Below are 24,601 nucleotides of genomic sequence, written 5' to 3' on the forward strand. Positions count from 1 at the left end.
TTTAATGGCTGTACCCTTAATTGGTTGGCTCTGTGCAATGGTGAATATATATATATATGTAATGATACTATTACTATTGATATTAATTGGTGTTAGTTTCACTTGATTGGGGAACAGAGACATGATCACATTTTCTGTTGCCTGGTTGGACTGATGCAGCCCCTCAGTTTGAGACAACTATTGGGTTTTTGATGGATTGCATGTTTTTGTCATGATTACAAGAGAACCCATTTTGTGAAATGGAAAATGAATGAGTTTGAAAGAAGTCTTGGAGTCAATTCATGAAATTTAGTTAACATGGTCTTCAAAATAATTAGGAGAAAAAATTATGATCTATGCATTTTGTTGACCTTGTCTATTTCTCATGAAATTTACACGTTTTTTCTTATACGAAAAGAAAAAATAAACAATGCCAATAAATTTTATGAACATGAATATGAATACTTGCTAACTCAACAAGTTTAATTTAAAATATGGTTTTCTAGTGAGAATGACTTAATGAACATTACCTCTATGTAGAAGTAGAAGGGAGGCAAGAATAGCTAGCCAAAATGCAGTCAACAACCAAATCCTTTTTTGCATTTAATGGTGCATCACATCGAGTGTAATTCGTACAGAATGTAAAAAACTCTATCACTGTATGCATATTTTTTCTGAATGATATAATAAAAAACGATAATGTCATCTAAATCAACAAAGTGATTATATTTCTATGTTTATCTCTTCACCAGAATGAATAGAAATGGCATAAAGGAAATAAACGAGTGAGTCAAACATCCACATTCGTATTTGACTCGCTCTCATTATCAGCTGGCAAATGGAATCTCTTCTCATGCACCTAACCGCACCTGACCGGATATTCCCGTCATCAACATTTCCATGCAAACCAACCAACAGCTCTGATCTAGCGCGTGTCTTCACTCTCCATCTCTCTCATTGATTAAAAAAATCAAATGAGTGTAAGAGAGAGAGAGAAGAAACAAAACAAAGGAAATAATTGAGACTGTTTCTCTTTCTAACATCACATGGCTTCTATACCTTTGGGGCCGCACCACCGACCACCGGCGCCACCGCAACATCCTCAACCTGATGTGGCTCGCCGGAGCTCTGACATGGACAGCGATAAGGTACTTCCGCTCAACCATTCTTGTCCCTAACTCTGTTCTTCTTCATAGTACTTGGATCGTCGTTGATTTACCTCACATGCTTTGTTTTCGCCGTGGTTTCGAGCGATCTACGGGTTTTTATGCTTCACGTGGGAAATTTCTGAATCTCCGGCGACTACGCCCCTGATCGTAGGGGTTTTACGGTTTCCTTAACTGTAACAGTTATTGTTAACGGTGTTGCAAAAATAGAAAAGTTAGTTTTTTTTAGTTCTGTTTTTGGTTGATGCTTTTGTCGTTGAGATTTTTAATGCTTAAAAATTGAAGCTTGCAACTTTTTGTTTGATAAAAAACGAAGGGAATCAAAGGAAGTGGAAATGTAGAACCATGTACTTCGATTTCATGGCACAAGAGAGTGTGAGAGATTCCGATTAGGTATACTTATTTGAGCGTGACTCTGAAAGTTTTCCCAGTTATTGATTAGGTATATGCGACAATTATCTTTTAATTTTTTTGAGTTATTTTTCTTTGTTATCTCTAATATACTTTTGAACTGTTTTTACTCTGTTTTATCATCTGATTTGTTATTTTTTGTTTACTTTTGATTTACATCTTGGGTTCCTTGCTCATGTTACATTTCCTTGTGTTGTTCATTGTTGTTTAAGTTTCTATGCACTGATTCTTCTGTTAATTTTTTTGAAATACCCTTTTTCTTTCCTTCAGCAGTGGTGGACCGTTATTCAAGCTATTTAGTTTGCTTCAGGAACTAATCTCCTTAGGTTCGCTTTGTATGGTCTCATAATTTATACTGGAGTTTTTTTTGGTATGCAATGCTCTATTGTGAGCTGTGTTAACCTAATTTTACTATAGCTATGTGTATATACACCCTTTAGAAAGGTCTTTATACTTTGCCTTTCTTTAACTTCACATTTTTGTCTGTGATTGAGTTGTTCTGGTATCCATCCATCTCTGTTGTTTACTTTCTATATGTGTGCATTTTTCTTAGTGTATAACACTTTCTTTAATCAATGTGCAATTTTCTTAGTGTAGAACACTTTCTTAAATGAGTGACTTTCCGTGATGTGCATGTTATACATGATGTTACCATGTTAAGCGAATGTTTAAAAGGACGACCCCATACACGAGGCTCCCACCTAGTGGCCTACAGGGAGGGTATATGTACACAACATTACCCTCGCTAACAAAGAAGACATTTTCAGGATTTGAATCCATGATGTTTTTAGGTTACAAGGCAAACAACCTTACCGTTGCATCGAGGCTCACTCTCGGTTAAGTAGATGTTTCTTAATCAATTTGTTGATGATAGTTGCTATAAGCCAAATTTGACAGTTGGTTAATTAAATAAATAAGTTATCCATAATGTTGTACTAAGAGGCTGACATTCAAGTTCTATATCAGGGAAATTTTCTGTATTTAATATCTATTTCTCGCTATAAATTGCAGGATATGTCAGCTACTGTCATTGAAGGGAATGATGCAGTCACTGGCCACATTATCTCCACCACAGTTGGAGGCAAAAATGGTGAACCTAAACAGGTGTGTTCACATTTCTTACCCTTTTCCTTCTCAACTTTTAGTTTTTGGAAGAAATTCAATTTATATCCTCTTAAGGTGTCTGTAATTGTGTATAATGATTATTGTTTAGTTAATGATTCACTCCCTTTTGTGGGTGAATTAGAACTACATTACGGGGTTGGGAAATCAAATTAATAAAACTACTTTTATCCTCCTTGCGGAGTTCTGCCCATGACCTCTTTTAGAGGGTTCTCTTAGTATGTTTTGCAATGAGACTAGCATGCTTTATTGCATGTGTTTGGTTCTTAGTTTTTCGGGGATCTCTTCGTATTTTTGGCTTAGTTATTTTTCTTTAGATTCTGAGGATTTATTATCCTCCCCCTTTTGTACTATTCTCTCATATCTCTCTATATATATAACTATATATATACACACACACATATATATTACCTTTTATATTCACGGGTCTCCAGAAATTAAATGTTTGTTGTCAATCAGAGGTTGGCTTATTTTCCCATTGCCTAACCCAGTCCAGTAGTTTTCCCACCAACTTAATTTTTCGGTCACAGATGTATAGGTTTGGAAAATATTGATTTGTTGCAATGATTTTGTAGTAACTTTCAATGCTTGAAATTGGTGATCTAGTCTATGAATTTCCCGAATATTTTATTATCTTTTATGATAACATCTCTGACACTGCTCACAGACCATCAGTTACATGGCAGAACGTGTTGTTGGCACTGGATCATTTGGAGTTGTTTTCCAGGTATGGACAATAATCTCTAAGCTGACAACTATTCGTATTAAAGCTTTCTCTGCTGTCTAGTATGAGTATCTCACTGTTTTCCACCTGTCCGGGTTCCTTTTTGACCGGAAACATAGGCAAAGTGCTTGGAGACCGGGGAGGCAGTAGCTATAAAGAAGGTCTTGCAGGACAGGCGGTACAAAAATCGTGAGCTTCAGCTAATGCGCTTGATGGATCACCCAAATGTAATTTCTCTGAAGCACTGTTTCTTCTCTACGACAAGTAAAGATGAACTTTTTCTGAACTTGGTAATGGAATATGTCCCTGAGACGATGTACCGGGTTCTAAAGCACTACAATAATATGAACCAGAGAATGCCCCTCATCTATGTGAAACTATATACTTATCAGGCATGAACTTTTCTCTGTTTTAAATTCAGTTTGGTATGCTGTTCTGAGCTCTATTTTCTTGAAGCCGTATTATAATTGAGCTGGGATTTGATTTTTAGATCTTTAGGGGACTAGCATATATCCATACCGTACCAGGAGTTTGTCATAGGGATGTGAAGCCTCAAAATCTTTTGGTACGCCATTAATTTGTTGTTTTACCTCAATGTGGTGTTTCATTTATTATGAACTTGATTGATGTATGAACTGCAGGTTCATCCTCTTACTCATCAAGTTAAGCTTTGTGATTTCGGGAGTGCAAAAATTCTGGTATGTTGGTCTGCATTCTGTGTAAATATCATTGTTTCATGCTTGTGTACCAGCATGATAATGGTAGACTACTCAAATCATGTGCTTCCCAATGAATATAATTCATAAGGACTTTTAAGATTTTCATAATGCAACTTTAATGTAATACGGTGATGGCATTTCAGTAAATAACTATTAAAATGTTAAAGCTGTTAAGAATCTTGACTCCAACCCAATCTGTTTTCAAGTTATATGAACAATAAATGGGAGTAAAGTTGTTGATTGGTGTGCCATGTCAATTAAGGCTACAATTATGAATCTCACGAAGTTTCTCAGTTAGATCACAACAGATGCTAAGATTGTATTATGATACTGTTTTATATATTAGGTCAAGGGCGAAGCAAACATTTCGTACATTTGTTCACGTTACTACAGGGCTCCAGAACTAATATTTGGTGCAACAGAATACACAACTTCTATTGATATCTGGTCTGCTGGCTGTGTCCTTGCTGAACTTCTTCTAGGCCAGGTTTTTAAACTTTCTGAAAACCTTTGCACTAATGTTGCTCATACTTAGGATGTGTTTTCTACTTTTTTTATAGATATGTTTTATTGACTTCTCATAGTTTCATTTCAAATGTTTGCTTAGCCATTATTTCCAGGAGAAAATCAGGTGGACCAACTCGTGGAAATAATTAAGGTGATGGCTATTCCATGTCATAATCACCTTGGATTGCATGTATATGTTTGCAGAAAGGTCATTATTTAGGTGTTTTCTTGTAGGTTCTTGGTACTCCGACTCGAGAAGAAATTCGTTGCATGAACCCAAATTATACAGATTTTAGATTCCCTCAGGTTAAAGCTCATCCTTGGCACAAGGTAAAGGCATTTCTCAGCCAACCTCATTTCATATGTACTGAAGGCAAATAGATTTTAAAACATGGATCAAAAAGAAGAAAATATAATTTTCAATGTCAGTAACTTGCTGTACAAATTACAACTAAGTTTTGTGGGTGCTTTAATTTTGCTTTGTTTCGTTTTGTGATTGATGAGCCCAATAGTGTTGATTGACTACCTGATGAAGCTAACCCCCTTCCTGGTGGGATATGGATTGGTTGTTGGTTGTTAGTTATTAGCTGGTGATTGATGCATTTATTGCCATATTTTATGGTTCAGGTTTTTCACAAGCGAATGCCCCCTGAAGCAATTGACCTTGCATCAAGGCTTCTCCAATATTCACCAAGTCTTCGCTGCACTGCGGTGAGTAGGACAAACCTTAATACCCCCCTTTTCATTTATCTCATCTTCAAAAGGAAGGCAAACATACATATCACACCAGACTTGGTATATAGATTCAATATATTACGCAAAATGTTCCCTTTTTCCAATGTTGTTGCTATACTAGATCCTTATTTCTTTCAGCTTGTTATGGTTTTAATCTACACAACGGTAGACAGCCTTTTATGGTTTTAATCTGCACAATTGATATAATTCTCACTAACGGCTTTTATTGTTTCAGCTGGAAGCATGTGCACATCCTTTCTTTGATGAGCTCCGTGAGCCGAATGCTCGACTACCTAATAGCCGTCCATTGCCCCCACTTTTCAACTTTAAACATGAAGTATGTATTTAATCGGGCTGTTTTATTAATTGCGATATACACAAGGCTTTTGCATCGTTTACTATTCACCATGTGTTATTATGACTAATAACTGCTCCATTTGTTCTGCATGATCTGTACACAAGTGAACTCAATGTAACAATTTCTCATTTAAAGTGCAAAAAAATATCTAACACCAAAAAATTGTACAATCAATTCAGTTAATCGTGATATCAGCTTAAAGCAGCACGATTTGTAAACTGCAAATCATCATTGTAATTATTATAGTTAGTGGTGACTGTAGCTTCTGGGGTTTTTATATAGTTTAATGATTCTGTAATGAAAACTGACTGCAGTTAGCTGGAGCATCACCTGAACTGATCAACAGGCTCATCCCAGAGCACATTAGGCGTCAGACCAGTCTCAGCTTCCCTAATCCTAATCCGGCTGATACATAGATGTTAAGAGATAATGAAACAATCGAGTGAACTGATCTAGTGATCAGCGACACAAACGATCGGCTCTTGGTGGTCAATATAGCTGAGGGTTCCAGCTTAATATGTAGATCCCCCCCTGTGAAATGTATACACGTGCTAGCTGTTTGGGATGACAAGGAAATATGTGTACTATCTAGTATTTCATTTTAGTCAAAGCATATACTTATCTTCTGCATCTGTACATTGTTTTGGTCAGATTTCAGAAAGCTAGGAGTATTAAATGATAGCAATCTTGTCTACATAGGTAGGGGAGGCCACCAGAAATTGGAGGGTCTCCTTAGTAATTTGTCTTCCTTTTTATATGAACATACTCATGGTCACGGTGTTCTTTGTAATGTTATGACAATCTCTTCATGTAAAACCAGATTTTCATTAGTGTTCAATACTCAATTTCCTCTGTTTCTACCCCAAAAAGTCGATAACGGGAGAAAAATATGAATTCGTTTGTTGATAACAGAGAGATGCAATGCTGACAGCACAGTCCTTACAAATGAGGAGTACAGCCAAATATAATACTGTAGTGATCTTCAATATGCAAGGTAAAACCCTGAAGAGTATCACTATCAGACAACAATTTATTAGGCTCATGAATAAGACAACCTCTGATGTATTTTATTTATCCCTAGGATACAATTTTGCTTTCTTGCCATCTCGAGAGGAGAAAGAGTATCATACACTAGGCCGTCCTGGTACCTAATTGAATAATAGCCTTATTTTGCAACCTCATGGATAGCATCAGCTATATATCCATTCGTTTCCGAAGTTGCCTGTACTAATACCTGCCATACTGCAATAATCACATATGTAAGACATTTGTGATAAATAAATTTTTAAAATGGGTACCATTGAATTCCATAGGAATCAGTTGGGCATTCAGAAAAATGCAATGCACCTGATTGGTTATGTGCTGCCATGGCAAAGGGGTCACCCTCTTTTCATGGTCTCTCATAGTGTGGTCTCTGCCATCACCTGTAAAGGTACTATCATGTATGTTGATCTTCAAACTTCAATTATTGCCACAACTTGTAAAGAGAGTATAGAAGAATAGAGAAGAGAGAAACAGAAACGGTAATTGTTTTATGTTATTGAATTGTGAAAATCTCATTACATTGCACAGTGAGAGAGATAAGTATAGAAATGTTCTACATGTTTACTGCCCTGTATTACACTAATACAGTGTCAGTCCAACTATATTTTATGTTTTTCTTTTTAATTTTGTATTGATAATTTATTAAACCCAATCATTTTATTATTAAATTAAATTACAAATAGAACTTCATAAGATAATTAATAGCTATCATGATATTTCATAACCACAATTAGTGTAATACAGTGTAATAAATTATCAATACAGCGCAATACAGTATATTAGTGTAATAAATTATCAATAGTTTAATAAATTGATGGGAAAGAAGACCAAAAGCCAAAAATATGAAATGAAATTAAAATCTACAATGCAAGACAAATTGTGACTTTCAATTTTGTCATAACCACACAATCATCTTCTTCCTCCCAAAAGCTAAACCTTTACATGCGGGGTAAAATGACAGTTGAAGGAATTCTAGAAAAGTAGACATTGAGGAAAAATGATTATGTTGAAGGAAGAAATGAGAAAAATGAAGAGTTAACAAAGTTAAAAAGTTAAAGTAAGTTTGGTGAAGTGGAAAAGTGTCCCAATGTCAATTTATTATTGGTTACATGTACCATTTGTACCTATGGTATTGTATATACGTTCAGTCCTGAAAGTATAAAGAAATAATTTAGTACCATTTAAATTCATTGCACAACTGCATAATTAAAATTTTCAACCATTGACAAAAAAACATACTCTATATATGTTGTCTGCTAAGGTGGTTTTTCGATTCTCCCTCTTCACTCAATTGTTTATAGAAGATGATACTTTAAGTGGGGGGAGCATGCAAAAGGGTTTGTTATCTTCTTGCTTCTCATTTTCACTAAAACAATAATCTTTAAACCAAAATTCAACAAAAACCTGTACATCCTATGAACAATGTACAATGTTTTCGGAAACATTGGCAAGGGCAAACAAAAGATTCCATTTTCTTCTTCATTTTCTAGAACTTATAAACCAATTTACCATCTTCGTCTACCACTAGAATTAAAATAATCACTGTCAAGATCAAAAGGTAAAATATGTATTCTCCAAAAATATATGTAATATATAAATGGTGGAAAAATATGTTTGAAAACATACCCACATCTTTTTATCACCACGAATATTAGATACCAATTAAACAAATCTAAAATCAGGAGAGACCCCATAGTTACATTTGCCTTAGAGAGGAATCCCCAGTTTCTTCTTCTATGCATGATGGTGAAGAATCTGATTCTTCAGCCAAAGATTGCAGCATGTTTATTACTTCAGAAGTATCATCCAGATAATACTTAGCTTTGCTTGGTTTTTGTCCAACCGTGCATGCAAAAACAGAAGCCTTGGAGGAAAGAATATTTCTTGAGATTGCACTACTAATTACTTCAAACATATCTTCATCTGATCTGTCATCACCAACACATAGCACAAAGTCAGCTTGTGTGCCCTTCTCAGCCATTGATGAAAATATTTTTTCAGCAACTAAACCCTTGCTTACATCCTGCAAAACAGAGACAGGCAAATGGTATCAGTTTTCCCCCCCCTTTTGTATGGAGAAATTCTGCCCCATGCACTTACCAATTATTTGAACAAATCACTTACTGGCAGAAGTAAATAAATATAATGCAGCAGACAATCCAAAATATATAAATATGAAGGTTGCCCCTTGTTAGAATATGACATAACCAATTCAAAATCTGAAATATATTTTTGTAAAATACAAGGCTATTATTTCCCATTCTCTTCTCAAAAAATTATTTTGGGGAATCATACAAACCTGGGGCTTCACTTCAACAATGAACTGGCCACTCTTGGCAGCAACAGGCTCATTGGCCAAAACACTTTCAAGATGATCTAACATTTCCTTGGCCTGAGCAGATCCAAAACCAAGATCAGCATCCCGGTATTGCCAGACCAAAGCACTTTCCTTCTTTTCAATGCTGGAACCATCAGTTGCCTCTGTATACAGATTCATTACAGGTTCAGCAATCTGCATCCATCCAAATTCGGTGCTCTTGCCACAAATTTCCCAATCTTCACTCTGTGACCATCTGAAAAATGCCCAAAACTTATAAAATACAAGAGCAAAGATACATGCCAAAATTATGGAATGAAAATGAAGAGAGATAGCATATGAGGAACTATTGTTAAGTTCTCATCTCAAAACTAATTGACAACAAGAGGAGTAGCCCAATAGGTATTTCAATCATGCCTTAGAGAATGAGGCATACGATGTGGGACTTACTTCCCAATATCGCCCTCCAAGGAAGCCTACCGGGCTGAGCGAAGAGTTACCTTTGATGCAATAAGTAATCTTTGAACAACTGACATTAAGCAATGCAATAAATACATGATACGTGTCTGAGAAAGAGAGGTACAGAGCGAGAGAAAGAGATCAGACCTCAAGAAGTACCCGTGTTCTGCAGCAACTCCAAGTTTTTTGCAGGGTGTAAACCACTGGCTTAAACTAGCCCTCCCCCTTCCACTAACAATAAAAACAACATTTTTGGGGTCTGCGCAGAGTGTTTCCAAAAGAGTGATTACCTCCTTGCTAGGACTTTTATTGATGGAGTTCTGTGGCATCACAGTACCATCATAGTCCAACAAAATAGCCCTATTCCTTGCCCTCATGTAAGCTGAAACCATAGTATCAGTGGAGAGCTTTTTAAAATTAGGGTCAAGTGCCACAACCCTAAATCCAAAGCTAAGCCCTATTCCCCAACATCTTTTCCTTAGAAGGTCTGTGCAAGCCCTTTCCATGTCTTGCAAGAAACTACGAGACCAGTAAGCCACATCGTGAGTGCTGACATATCGGTAATGCTTTTCATGCCGTAACTGTTTCTCTCCTTCGCTCATTGATATGGCCTCATTCATTGCTTCTGCAGTTGCTTCAACATTCCATGGATTGATACGAATAGCCCCACTAAGTGATGGAGAACATCCAATAAACTCTGATACTACTAACATACTCTTCTTTGGGATGCTAGCATTGGAGGATGATTCAGAACCAGATATTCCCTGTCTACAAGCAATATATTCATAAGGAGTTAGGTTCATTCCATCCCTTACAGCTGTGACAATAACACACTCAGCCATGCTGTAATAGGCAACTTTTTCAGCAATTGAAACCGATCTATCAATAAAAACAATAGGTTCATAACCAGGCCGCCCATATACTCTGTTGATCCTGCTGGAGCTTTCTTGTATTTCGGCATGTATCTCCTCTAGATGTATCCCTTTACCCCTGGCAGGATTAACTATCTGGACAAGAACAGATCTTCCTTGCCATTTCGGGTGTTGTTTGAGCATCTGTTCCATAGCCAAAATCTTCAAATTTATGCCTTTAAAAATGTCCATATCGTCAACACCAAGCAAGATGGTTTTTCCTTCGAATTGCTGTTTGATCTCCCTAACCTTGGACTCCTCATCGGCCATTCTCATGACAGATTCAATTCGACCCATGTGAATCCCAACAGGCATAATCTTAATACTGATAGTCCTTCCATAGTATTCCAATCCTAAATAGCCCCTTTTCGACTGGTATTCCAAACCCAACATACGACTGCAACAGGAGAGGAAATGACGGGCATAGTCAAAGGTATGGAATCCAATGATATCAGAGTTTAGTAAAGCTTTAAGTATCTCTTCCCTGACAGGAAGGGTCCTATATATCTCTGATGATGGAAAGGGGCTATGCAAGAAAAATCCCATTTTAACCCTGTTAAAGCGCCTTCTTATAAAGGTTGGCAGCACCATCAAATGGTAATCATGAACCCAAATATAATCATCCTCTGGGTTTATTATTTCAACCACCTTCTGAAAGAACAACTTATTTGCCAGCACATAGGATTCCCACATTGAGCGGCCAAAACGGTGGCTTTCATTTGTTGTGAACGGTAACATATAATGAAAAAGTGGCCATAACTGCTTTTTACAGAAGCCATCATAAAATTTCTCCAAAACATCAGAGGGTAGAAAAGTTGGGACACATTTGAATTTGTCCAACAGATACTGTGACACATCATCCTGTTCAGCCGGGTCAATATCAACTCGCAGAGACCCAACATACAGAACCTCCATTTCGTCCGGAAGTCCATCCTTAAGCTGTAAAAGCAAGGAATCCTCATTCCAACTGAAACTCCACCCTTTATTGTCCTCTCTTCGCTTTGCTTTCAAAGGTAGCTGGTTTGCTACAATGATCATTCTATCAGTAGAAATAGTCGACGGATTATCAGAAGAAATACTGACAGCCTGATCATCATCCAATTCTGAGACAATCCCTGGAACACTCATAACTCTTGACAACCGCTTCCTTTCCTTAAACTGATTCCCCATTGCCGGGAAATTCCCAGAAGCCAAATCTAAAAGATTTGTATACGACCTGGACATCATCTTTGCAACTTCCTAGAATACGCAGTCTTATAAAACTCTTTCACTCTGAAAAAACAACAGCAATCACAAATCCATTCATCATTGAACAGACAAAAACAACAAAACTCACAAATTAAACACACAAATCAAACATCATCACATGAGAACAAGATCCATGAAGTGATGATCGAGCACACTATAACAATTATCGGTTTACCAAAATGCAGACACATCACACATACATATACATGGTAATGTGGTACAAAATATTCCAAAATTCCTGACCCTCAACAAGGGCTATATCACAATAACCATAAGAATCTACAAAACTCCAGCGAGTTCCGTACAAAATGATCAATGACAATAAAACTCCATTAACAAACACAGAAGAATACAAAAGTCACCTTTTTATGATTATGCAAACTAATAATACAGAAAAGGGACACAAATTGAGAAATGGAAAATCGAAATTGAAACAGACCTTGTCCGATTGAAGCAATGAGAAGCGATTCCTTATTGTAACAGTTCAGGTTGGAGCTGAGTTAATTGTAAGATTTGAAAATATCCCAAAATAGAACAAAACTAGGGTTTCTTATTTAACAAGATCTAACCTATTTTCTCTTCTTTGTTCTCCTTCTCCCTCCTCCTCCTCCTTCTTCTCCCACAAAATGTAAATGAATTATTATGACATTGAAATCGGAAAACGCTACGAAATATCAATATTATTATCGAATTAATATAATATTTTACACCTAATAATTAATTAATTAATATATTTTGATATGAAATGAGGTGGATTGAAAGCATTCATGAATTTAAAAAGATTAATTGTGTGACTTTAATTTTTTATAGCTTTTTTAAGCACAATTTAATCGTGGAGCTCTTATCTACATTTTCGTAAAGGTATCCCACCTAACACGACTGCGTCACGGACCAATGAAATCTCGATTTGGCACGTGTGGGGTCAAAGAAGGAGAGAAGACCGTAATTTTAAATGATTGTGAGGTGAAGGGTGAAGAGGGAATAGGTGACGGGTAGGGTGAGATTATCTTAACTTTATAGAAAATGGATAAGGTTCGATGGACGTAGATGCCAGCTGGCAAAACCCGGTGTGAAATTAAGCATTGGCTTTGCATGTGGAATAGCTCAGGATCAGACACGTCATTTGTTCTACGTGAGGTTGGGGTGACACACGGGTGAAAAGGGGAAGTGGTAAATCACCCCTAAAAACTTATATAGAAGCATAGGTATGTAGAGATAAACATAAAAAGTTAATAATACAATAAAAATTTAGTTTTTTTTAAATGATAAGAACAAAAAATATATATATTTGTCTCCAAATAGACTAAATTATATTGACATCCCCTGAGTTTTAGTGAAATTACATAAATTATCTCTCACTTTTTGTACACCTACACAAACCCCTAATTTTTTGTACTTTTATTACATTAATCACTCTTGCATGAGAAATAAGTGTGATTTTGAACAAAAAAATAATATAAATATAATTAAGTTAAACAAAACATGGTATATTGTGAGGAAATATTCAAATATATACAAATCAATATATTTTTGTTATTTTTTTTTACAAAATGTATCAATAATTCTAAAGAGATATTGTTCAAATCGCTCTTATACTATATCGTAACAAACCAAAAATAATAAAGAGGTATCGACATATATTTTGTTTAAAAGATAACACTTATTTCTCATGCAAGAGTGGTCAGTGTAATAAAAGTATAAAAACTATGAGAGATTTGTTTGTGTAAATGTAAAAAAAATGAAGGATAATTTATGTAATTTCACTTAAACTCATGGATTCTATAGCGTAATTAACTCCTCTAAATGTTACAGGTTGTGGTAAAATACCGTTAGCTACTATAGGTAGTTGTTGTACTTGAAATTGAGATAAGTGAAGCATTTCGTCAGAAACATAATAATTTTGTTCATTCCATTCTCCTTCTTTTATTCCATCTTAGTTGCCCGTACAATTTAAGAGTTTTTTCACATTAATTATTAATTACGTAGAACTATTTGTGAGACAAAAAAAGAGATTAGGAAACTAGCCCCAAATATGGTTATGAAGGTCAGAAACTTCAATGGGGATTTATAGTATTGGATCGTGAATAAAACCCCATAACCAAACTCAAACTCATGAGTCATGATGAATTAAGGTAGGATGTTTAATTTAAAAATATAAACTATTGGTCTAAAACACGAATATATTTTTTATTATGGAATATGGAAGACTTTGATGAAAAAACTATCAACATTCCATATGGATTTCTAATATGTGATAATTATTTCTATATTTGTTGACATTGAATATTTAAAATATATATGTGTACAGTTATGATCATTGTATGTAAAATAGTCACATTATCTTAAAATTTTGAGTCAATATATAATATTAATAGTATTTATATTGTTTTAATCAAAATTCTAATGATAACAATAAATTCACCGCCATACTTGAAGACTTGAATTGGCTAACCCTAAAGTGACAATAGTGATGGACAATAAATCATTGAAGGAGAGTTAATTTTTTTAAAGGTTATTATGAAAAAAATAATATTTACAATTTACTAGCTAGATACTTCACACATGTAAATATTTATTCAAAAACTATGAAAAAGAGAGCCAGCCATATACAAATAAATAAATAAACATATAGTATTCAATATTTTAGGAAGACATTATGATTAAAATTTAAAAGTAGTAATATATAGTTATTTATACATGCAAACATCGATACTTACCCTCCTCTTAATCCGTCCCTAATTAGACTATACATATGCTTAGGTAATAAGCAAATAATAATTTAAATTTCAATTAATTATAAAATGACATGAATACAAGGTGATTATAATCAATTAGAAAACTTTGTTCCCAATAACAAGCGAATTAAATAAGTAAATATACAGTGAATAACTGTTCATGCATTATATAGGACTTAAATAATTAAGATATACTAAAAGAATTAAAAAGTATAATTAATTATTATTGTATAACAAAATGCATTATTATTTTCTTACATATAACAGACTCTACTCTAAAAACTAAAATATAAATTATAGAAAATGTTGTACGGAATGTAGCTACACAGTATTCGCAGTTATATTATGGTAATATATATAGACACGTTAGACGAATAACTACGTTTATTTTCTTCCATGCTGAATGTAATAATATTAAAATTACTTAGTTGAATTTTGTTTTGAATGTTAGTTCTATAGACATGGGATTCCCGTTTTATTGGTGGGGCATGCCCTCTCGCAACAGTGCTATCCGTTTTGATCCTCATTTTCATTTCAAACAAATTCACCCGTTACCACCAAACATTCCTTTTTACCATTTCCTTCTCTCTATTTAAAAACATAACATATACCTTCAAACTAAGGACCCATCAAAAGTATCATCACCAGAAACAAAGGAATATAGAAGAAGAACATGGCTGTGTACAAGGGTGATGATGAATACGATTACCTCTTCAAGCTAGTTCTGATTGGTGATTCTGGTGTTGGCAAATCAAACTTGCTTTCAAGGTTCACAAGGAACGAGTTCAACTTGGAGTCCAAGTCCACCATCGGAGTCGAGTTTGCAACTAAAACTTTAACTGTTGATGGAAAGGTTCTCAAGGCTCAAATTTGGGATACTGCTGGTCAAGAAAGGTTTCTTCTTTCTTTATTTTTACTCTGCACAACACAATCATGTGTATTCAACTTTTTCAGAAAATTTTGTTTTTTTTCCTTTTGATTTAATTTTTATGAATATTGTTTCTCTTTGAATCTATCCAGCATGGTTTGTCATAATTTTATGTGTTCTAGTCAATCTAGTGGGCTTGTGAAGTATTCAAACTGATGTAAACTTCATATTATTCAAACTGAATCTTGTTTATTTACGAAAACTGTTATGAGGTTGAAAACTTAAATTTAAGTGGATATTGCAACAGACACCAATTGATTTATATAATTTAGGATTTTCTATAGACTCCACATTAAGGGTTCTTTTTTTACAATAAATCAATAATGATCAATAGGAAAAAACATGACAATATTTCATTGTACACTAAGGTTAAAACCTGCTTAATCATATCTTCCTGTGCCTTCAACTCTTTTCGATGGATGTTATATCACAATCTTAAGTTTCATACGTTCATGATCTCTCACTCTATAACTTTTCTGTTCTAGTTGCTGAACATTGGTTTAAGCTTCAGATACTCCTCTGGAATTGGAAATTTGAGTTACCACTCAGGACCTTTTTTAATTAGTTCAAATGTTGATTTTGATTGTTTCTCATGGCAAACCTTTGGAGTGTGGTATTCTTGCATGCTGGCAATGATAAAATCAGATCTTTCCATCTCTCTCTCTCTGAAGTTAGCTAGTCATAAGATATAAAATACAACAGAGAATCAAGGAATAAGAACATGTGTAAAAGCTGGGCTTTTCTTCACTTGTATGTTTATCATATCATATTATTATGTTAGTCCATGAACCCCCATATAGAGCTGCAGTTTATAATATGTTTTCTTTGCATTTTGGATTTTTCTGGTAATTGAATGTTTTTAACACATACATGTACATGCAACCATCAGTGATCTCGATATGCATGCCATTTGCTTAAATTTGAATATGCACTTCATATTGGCTTCACAACTGTCCAGTTGGATTTAAATGTGCATGCACATCTTGCAAACCTGATCTTTCTAGACTTTAATGAGTTTAATCTATGTGTCTTCGTTGTACTTATGTTTAATACCGGTTATAGCTAGGTGGATATGGCTAAGATACAACAATGAAACCTTAATCGCACTAGGTGGGGTCGGCTGGGGATATAGCTAGCATGCTACCGGTTAATTGTTTTATGTGTAGCCGAATATTATTTATCTATGTAAGTATATAATACACGTGTCTGATATATGGCCAATGCCATGTAGTTTTGGTGTGCTATGCTCAATCTAGTGGCCACTAATTCCTACTAATTATTTGGAGGAGGGTTTTTTAAATTGTATTCCCCTGCTATACAATCAGTGGTATCCCACATAAAGAAAGGGTAAAAAGCATGAAGAAAATAGTTGTCTTTTATTCATTTGGGTTTTATGATATTCACATCTCTTCAATGATGTCTTCAAGATAACATTATTCCAGCCAAACTATATTATGCTGAGGTTCTTCTAATTTGTGAAGCAACATACTGTGTTGGTATACAAGAAAAAGAAGGAAGTATGGTAATAAAAGAGACTGATTATAGCTCTATTTTGCAGCTCTGACATTTAGCTTGCCTATGCTACACATGTTGGGTTTTAATTTAACATTCCTCATTCTTGAAGTAACTCTAGTCAACATTGATAGAACCTTTACTTGTACTATTTTTCCCCGCATTCTATTTAATGAAATGTTACCTGAGTTGCGGCTGAATTTTCTGGTGCCTCATTTTACAACAAGTATAAACTAATACCACACTTGAATGGTTGTAGAAGTGTCTTTATTGAAGTGTGAGCTACTACACCAAGCCACTCAAATTGTGTGTTTCTGTAATTAGGTACCGTGCCATTACTAGTGCTTACTACAGAGGAGCCGTTGGTGCCTTACTTGTGTATGATGTAACGCGCACTTCTACATTTGAGAATGCTGTGAGGTGGTTGAGGGAGCTTAGGGATCACACAGACCCCAACATTGTGGTCATGCTTATTGGAAATAAATCAGATCTTCGCCACCTTGTTGCTATTTCTACTGAAGATGGAAAGTCTTTTGCTGAAGAGGAGTCTCTCTACTTCATGGAGACTTCTGCTTTGGAATCAACAAATGTTGAAAATGCCTTCACCGAGGTTCTTAGTAAGATATACCACATCGTGAGCAAGAGATCGTTTGAGGCTGCTGACAATGCCAGCACTTCAGCTGTGCCCTCTAAAGGACATACAATAAATGTGAATGATGATTCTTCAGTTTTGAAGAGATTTGGATGCTGCTCAAATTAGAGATGCATTATCTGTGGCAGGTGGTTTTGATAGCCTGTGTCAAATTGTAAATGCTTACATGTGCATGGTGATAGCATTCTTAGAATAAGGCTAGTTTTACTTATTGTTTGGATAATATTTACATGTATCTATATGCAGGATTTATGCTTCTTAAATACCTTCTTTCTAGTGACTTATTTGAAAGAAGTCTGTTTATCCAAATTTTATTTAGGATTCTAATATCTGTCTGATATGCCATGGGTTTGGTTCTCCTTATTTTAGAATTACCTATTAGAGGAGGGACAAAATCAGATGTCCCTTTATGTGTCACTCCATGTACCACAATTTTGTGATTGTACATTGGTCAACAATTTGTTTTTTAAATAGAATTGCCCACTTAGTTTTGGAATAATGTTTATACCATAATTCATGTTTATAGGATAAAACTAAAGACATGGATAGTGGATAAACAGATGGGGCACTCCAAATGTTGGAGATGAACCTCTCCCCTTTGTACTAGTTTAGTTTGTCTTTCATTTCTGATGTACCAAAAAAGTGGAGCTATGAAACATTCTATTTTAGCATCTAAACCCAACATTTTTTCAATCAAATATTTTGTGTCAATCATATGCATACAACTTTTCACATGTTTTGTAGTTACCAAATCTTTCTGCATATTGTACTAATGTAGAATGGAGACAAATATACTTTTGGACAGTGGCCAAACTCACATGTGTTCTGCACTAATTGCGTGGTTTTTTATGTTAAAAACTAGTGTCTCATTCAAATTTACTTCTAGATATAGTCCTACTATTATTGACATTGAATTGCTTAATTGTCATGGTCAAATTTCACAAGATTGAAGTCTTTCTATAGGCATAATATTTAGCTATGCGTTATGTATCAACAGATAATTTTGGGTATTTCTCTCGTACTGAGGGATGAGCTAATTTTCATATTCATACATGACTGAAGCCTTTTTGAGGACTAAACATTTTGGCATCTTCACAGGATAAATTTGTTTATTTTTCATTAAAGAATATTGATTTGTTTATTGCAAATGCCTATAAGAAACTGCAATTGCATAATGATACTCTTCTTAATTTGTCTTCTCTGTTCATGTGCACTCAATAATTGAGCAATTCAAAAATTATTTGTTTAGTGGATTACAAGAATGCTAGGGCCCAAATGAAAGAGACACCATTAATTTCACTCTAGTGGAGGAGGTTGTCTTGTTTAGCATCATGCTTATCTTTGTGCATACAGTTTATATATCAAAATGATATTTTTGGTATTTTTGTCTAAGAGAATGTTCCACTTCAAGATCTAGGACATTTTTGTCTAAGTCATAGCTGTTTTATGCAGCAATTGAGTCATAGACATTCTTTTAAGTTGGACACTTGTTTTTGAAGTTTCCTAGTGATTCAATATTTGGTGTATTACACCATATCATGCTGAACTTGGCAATTTAAATGGAAACAGGTAAAGAAATAGGAATTCCTACCACTGCTAGGTGCCTTGGACTTTTAAACTTTATATTATGCAAAACCAAAAATAATAAACTTACCACAAAAGATAACACACTGAACTAGCTTTGTTTCAACTTCCCATGCATTATTTACTATAACTAATCTGTCACATTTACTTTCATTACAGTTGTTGCATACACAATTACAGATTGCTAATGAGAAATACACTTATGCTTCAATGACATAGCATGGATGAATTAATTACATGAGAGTGGATGCTATAGTTATATAAGGTATGTGGAAAATACTGGTCACTTGTCATTGTTGGAAGCTGCCTCTGGAAGTTTAAAAGTAGGAACCTTATCAACACCTTTCCTTGAGTATTCCCTCCATCTTCTGGCAGCAGCAGCAGCTCTTTTTTCACGTTCCTTGACTTCCTCCTCTGCAAAATGGTTTCCATTTGTAACACTCAGAAGCATAAACAAATAATCTGGTATTGCTGAAGCATATAAACTATAGTTTAAATTTGATATGAAGTTTATGTGCTATCATCCAGTTATGTGCTAGAACATCAAAAAAGTAAGATTTCTGAAGTAGTGGTTGGCATAGTCAATTTTGTTTTTGATGATTTAGCAATATATGATTAGATGACAGCAGAAAAAACTTGGGTCACAATTTTTTTAAGAATGTGCAGCCAAAATCAGTTAATACTGATACTGAGGTCAGAAGTACAAATACAATAAGATGAATAAAGTTCTGAAACAACGTAACTCTTGAAACAGAAGCATTTGGAAGATTAATATTAGAAAGTGTACACTATTATCTACCAAAAAAGAGTGGACATCATTTCTATACTGTCACATCCCATACCTGAAGTTTGGTAGTCTTTCGGCTTTCCCCAAAGATTGTCCCAGTATGAATCTGAGTTGTTGGAACCTTTTTGATTCATCATCCTTAATCTTGCTTGTTCCTGCAAGAAACTCATCAGCATTTAGAACTTCAGTTGTGCCAGAAGCCAAAGTAATCGTGTGCATAAAATGTTTTATACTGTGAAAATAATGAATAATCACAATTTTCTACTTAATGAAAGAGGAGTGATGTGAAACTTCTGTCATACTATGAGTCACATTAGTTTAAATCCATTCCTCATTAATGTAAAGTTTAGTAGTTGCTTTGCTGTTTAAGTAGCTTTTTCCAAGCAAGTAGTAGTTATTTTCAAAAAGAGTTATGTACTATTCACCATAAATGCATTATCTTAAACTATAGAGCCTATCATTTCTCTTAAAAGAACAAGAATTCTATGAACAGAGATCTGTTGTCCCAGATCATTTCTCATACGTTGTCCCACATCAATGATAATGAAGCAAAAATAACAACAATAATGAAGGTTTAAAATTTTTAATTAACATGTAATGTTTTCATCATGAGACAACATATGGGACAAGACCCGAGACAACAGATCTCTATTCGCATTCTAGATGTAAAAAAAATTGTTACTTATGGACGAGGATAAGTTGGAATGCCTAGACTATTCTCTGTCAGTATCAAATCGAACAAAACTCTACTCATATGATTGTTTTTGGAGCCATTGATATAGATTTGTGCTTGGAATGATAAGTTACAGTGACTTGTTGTCACAAACAAGTACCAATAAGGAATCTTCAATATTTAAGACAAGTCACTCTTGTACTACTAATAAAATCACAGTATGAGTTCTTACCAAAACTTTTGACTGCCTCCTTTCCCATCGAGAACTTGCCTGTCATTAGTGCGGTTAGATCATGTTAGTAGAGTACAGAACTTAAAGAGTACAAACATTCTAAAAAACTGAAATATTGAAACTAAAGAGGCATCAGAATCTATGGGACAGGACAATGAAAATGCTTCTATGAAGTATAGTATTATGAAACGCTTAATCCATCTTATGATGATTTTTTGTCCCAAGTTCCAGAGTTAGAATGAAGATATATGACGAGTTTTTGACCCATATTAATCCGAATTCAAGGTCTTTCAGGCAGGTATATGATGAGTTTTTCCAAGCTAAGAAAATGTCACCAACCCCCAAAATATCCACAAAAATGTGGATAAAAAATTAGAAGAAAACCCACACGATCATTTAAATAACCCAGTAGTGAATGAGTTATTCTCACCATTCTGAAAACGTCGTTTAATGCTGATCCCATGCCTGTAAGCATCAGGGCAACCTGTTCATATTTAAGAGGATCAGTAAATAGTTAACTGTTATAAAAAAGCTAAACTATATCATAAGTGTTTGCAAGTCTATAATCTATTTGTTGAGAGGACTACATTTAGCAGGGGCGGGGGACACCTTCCTTTAGCCAACTGAAGAAACCATTAAAAAGCGACTGATTGGTTTACTAAAATTTCATGCAGTAGATTTTAGTGTATTCTCTCCATTTAAAAAACATATTATAAATTATAGCTGAAAAAGTTCTGCTTCATGTTTTGAAAATAAAGATTTAGTAGAAGCCTAAAGACTTAGAATTCAAGATAAGCATTGAGGCTATACTCAACATGGTCAAAAAACCATAAAAAGGTTCAAGTTTGAGACCTTAAAAATCATATGCTGGTTGATCAAATTTATTTCTCATGCAACAATACCCATCTAACAGAGAAAGGAAAGATAAAGAGGGGATGCTATCTTAGGAATATATATCACAAGAAAAAATAAAGGGAAAGGATAGAGTTTATGACTAAGGCCTTACATTTACTCTTTCCACGCGACGCATTTCATCTTCAAGTAATGATAGTTGTGCAGCTGATGTCCAATGAATGCAGTCAACAGGGCTAAAATACCAAAAAAATGAAATTAATTTCAGCAATATCCTTTAGCTTTGTTACCTCACAATCAATGGCATTGTCATAACAAACTTTCTAAGCATCTAAGGGAATCAATGGTAAATTAAAAATATGTATTGTATAGAACTTAAAAAAATTAAAAGGCTAATTCCTATACTTATCTATGATGAACCAACATCCCTAGGGCAGCCTTGCCGCATATTTGCTTCTTTACAGTTTTTAAGTATTTTTTATAGTTTTTAGAAACTTGATACCTTGTCACCTTAGGCCTAAAAACAAGTTTCTGCATGCTTGAATACTTGACAAATTGTAGATCATATCTTCAAGACTAGAACATATAAAGAAAAGAAAATAAGCATAATCGCCCCACAATTTTTTGGGGTACAATGCGGTGCCAAAGCCCAAACTAAGAACACTTTGCCCCTTATTAAACAATGGAGCAATCAACCAAAGAGATCAAGCCAATACATCATCAGATTCATCAGATCAGAATAATAGCAAGGCCAAGAACATAACGTATATAACCAAGCCACAGGAAGATCACCAAAGGCTAATTAACCAAAGCATGATCATGAACGAATAGTAAAGTCTTGTGCAGCAAGGCATCTCATCATCATCCCATTTGAATCATTTCAGCACATGGTTTATTAGGATTCAAGCATGTGGTCTTTCCAGAATTAGTTAGAATTAGCTAGTTCAATTAGTTAGTTAAATCAGTTATTCTAGGTTTCTATTCTATAAATAGCTTTTTCATTTCTTTTGTAAAAGCAACTTGTTCTTTGTATCAATTCATTCATTCAGTAATATCAATAAGAGGTATTCTTTCATCAAACCTTCAATATCATTGCTTTCTATTCTTTCTATTTCTCTATCAAGAACTAAGCATAGGTTCTTGATCATTCACTTTCACCAAAGGATTCTTTTTCTTAATACCCCTAAACATATATGACATGAATCGGAAAGGGCAAAAGGGATTTTGCAAAATAAAGGTGGCACTTCAGATTTTAAATACATCAAGAATACATAATGGCAGTAGAAGAAAAATTTAAACCTATTCTTCGAAGCAAAACCAAGTCAGTTAATTATAATAATGGAAAGCACTGATAAAAACGAGTGACTGGAGTGATGCACATGGATATACCAACTCTCAATTGCCTGTTGAACTAATTCAGATTTCCCGCATTGGGTGTATGCTCTGGCTCTACCAAAGTCTTCCTCTATTGCAAACACATCAGGGGCTACATTGGCACAATTTTTGCAGCCTGTTCAAGGATTTGTGATATGATTAGGTAGTATGCTTTTTAAGTGTTCTAGTTGAACATGCAGAGCTTTCTAGATATATCATTAGCAAGTGTTATTAGATAGACCATAATTCTTCTTTTGACATAAACATATAAGCTAACATTGTAAGAGTGAGTAAAAGCACCTATACAACTGAATTCATCAACAAAAACATGATCCTTCGAGCTAGAATCATCGAGGAAAGGATTGATTGAAGTCAAAGAATACCCATGAATTTCATCATAAACCATGCGCTGAACAGGATCACTGAGCACCTGCACTGCAACAGTTAATATACAATAAACCAAAACACAGGACAAAACTTCAATCACATTTTTTTCTTCTTATGAATGAAGGTACAAAAATGGAACCCACCGCATAGACTTCATTGATGAAGGTGCAGAAATTCGTGGTCTCGGGATCATTGCCACTCAAGTCAGGGTGGCATGCTTTCATGCAATTGTAATAAGCCTTCTTGATCTGCGCTGGTGTGGCATCTGGAAGCTAGTAAAAAGACCAACCACTACATTAGACATTACATCTTCTTGTAATCGGATAGCTTATAAAGCAGTTATTTGGGCTTATAAAAACAGTTTATTTTAGTAAGATACAGTTATGAAAATATTTTACTACCTCCAATACACTATTTTCAGCATATTTCAATAACCCTAATAATTTTTGGTATAACAATGGTCCCCACCTATGATAATTAACTAATCTCTTTTGGTACGATACTTAGGGATAATTGAGGTCTTAGATCACTAGACCAACCAAGGAGAAGTTTGTGATTTCAGTAACCCTATTTATGGAAATAAGTGTTTTTTAGCTTATTAAACAAAATTATTTAATAAGTGATCAATAAACTGTTTACCCAAATCAACCCTAGATATTAAACAAATCCGCCCAATTTATTATCAGTGGTTGCTCTATTGTCACTAAATTAGGCACAACACATTTGAAAGAATTGCCATAAAAAATTATCTTGTATGAAATAAAGTTTGAATGTTCAATAAAACATATATTTTTATTCATTTCAAAATATTTATTTAGATCTTTTTGCCCCTTTTGGTGGAAGGAAACTAAAGAGAGACAAGATCAGAGTTTGATGAATTACCAGACCCAAAACAGCATAATAGTCATCTGCAACAGTATCAGTTAGAGAAAATGAGTCTTCAGCAGCAACTCTGACTCTTCCACATCCTCTTCTCTTGCCACTGTTTGTTACAAAGTTCCAAGTACTTGCAGTCTTTGGCAACATCCTCCATGAGCTACTTGAACAAAAACTCAGTGATGGGTTCTGAACTTTGAGAGCTTCTGTGTACACTGGAGATAGTAACTGAGCCATTCAAAATAAAAAATTCCAATGGATAGAAGCTTGTTGAACATAGAAATGAAATGAAAATATGAATAAGTGTCT

General features: G+C 34.6%; 4 protein-coding genes across 7 annotated transcripts; 2 read left to right on the plus strand and 2 right to left on the minus strand.

The window, feature by feature from the left end:
- LOC109351871 (shaggy-related protein kinase eta-like) lies at window positions 968-6,559 on the plus strand. Its single transcript, XM_019593542.1, has 12 exons — window positions 968-1,127; window positions 2,568-2,660; window positions 3,346-3,405; window positions 3,522-3,794; window positions 3,893-3,967; window positions 4,044-4,100; window positions 4,468-4,608; window positions 4,729-4,779; window positions 4,863-4,958; window positions 5,256-5,339; window positions 5,599-5,700; window positions 6,036-6,559. Exons 1-12 carry the CDS (start codon window positions 1,026-1,028, stop codon window positions 6,135-6,137), a joined length of 1,236 nt encoding a protein of 411 aa, XP_019449087.1. The 5' UTR covers window positions 968-1,025; the 3' UTR covers window positions 6,138-6,559.
- Window positions 8,305-12,498, minus strand: LOC109351872 (probable alpha,alpha-trehalose-phosphate synthase [UDP-forming] 7). Of its 4 annotated transcripts, none has more exons than XM_019593544.1 (4): window positions 12,146-12,478; window positions 9,689-11,725; window positions 9,065-9,338; window positions 8,305-8,788 (listed from the first exon to the last, which is right to left on the minus strand). In XM_019593544.1, exons 2-4 carry the CDS (start codon window positions 11,677-11,679, stop codon window positions 8,462-8,464), a joined length of 2,592 nt encoding a protein of 863 aa, XP_019449089.1. In that variant the 5' UTR covers window positions 11,680-11,725; window positions 12,146-12,478; the 3' UTR covers window positions 8,305-8,461. The 4 variants fall into 4 exon arrangements, with proteins under 4 accessions (XP_019449089.1, XP_019449090.1, XP_019449088.1 ...); XM_019593545.1 differs by having other exon boundaries at window positions 9,689-11,722; window positions 12,136-12,478; XM_019593543.1 differs by having other exon boundaries at window positions 9,689-11,724; window positions 12,140-12,477.
- Window positions 14,961-18,020, plus strand: LOC109352465 (ras-related protein Rab11D-like). The gene is made up of 2 exons (XM_019594464.1): window positions 14,961-15,329; window positions 17,200-18,020. Exons 1-2 carry the CDS (start codon window positions 15,109-15,111, stop codon window positions 17,633-17,635), a joined length of 657 nt encoding a protein of 218 aa, XP_019450009.1. The 5' UTR covers window positions 14,961-15,108; the 3' UTR covers window positions 17,636-18,020.
- Window positions 19,299-24,596, minus strand: LOC109351874. Its single transcript, XM_019593547.1, has 9 exons — window positions 24,299-24,596; window positions 23,560-23,688; window positions 23,330-23,459; window positions 23,045-23,165; window positions 21,810-21,891; window positions 21,234-21,287; window positions 20,804-20,842; window positions 19,954-20,053; window positions 19,299-19,525 (listed from the first exon to the last, which is right to left on the minus strand). The coding sequence occupies exons 1-9, from the start codon at window positions 24,527-24,529 to the stop codon at window positions 19,395-19,397; spliced, it is 1,017 nt and encodes a 338-aa protein (XP_019449092.1). The 5' UTR covers window positions 24,530-24,596; the 3' UTR covers window positions 19,299-19,394.

This window comes from Lupinus angustifolius, chromosome LG07, assembly GCF_001865875.1.
Source record: "Lupinus angustifolius cultivar Tanjil chromosome LG07, LupAngTanjil_v1.0, whole genome shotgun sequence".
NCBI classification, from domain to species: Eukaryota; Viridiplantae; Streptophyta; class Magnoliopsida; order Fabales; family Fabaceae; genus Lupinus; species Lupinus angustifolius.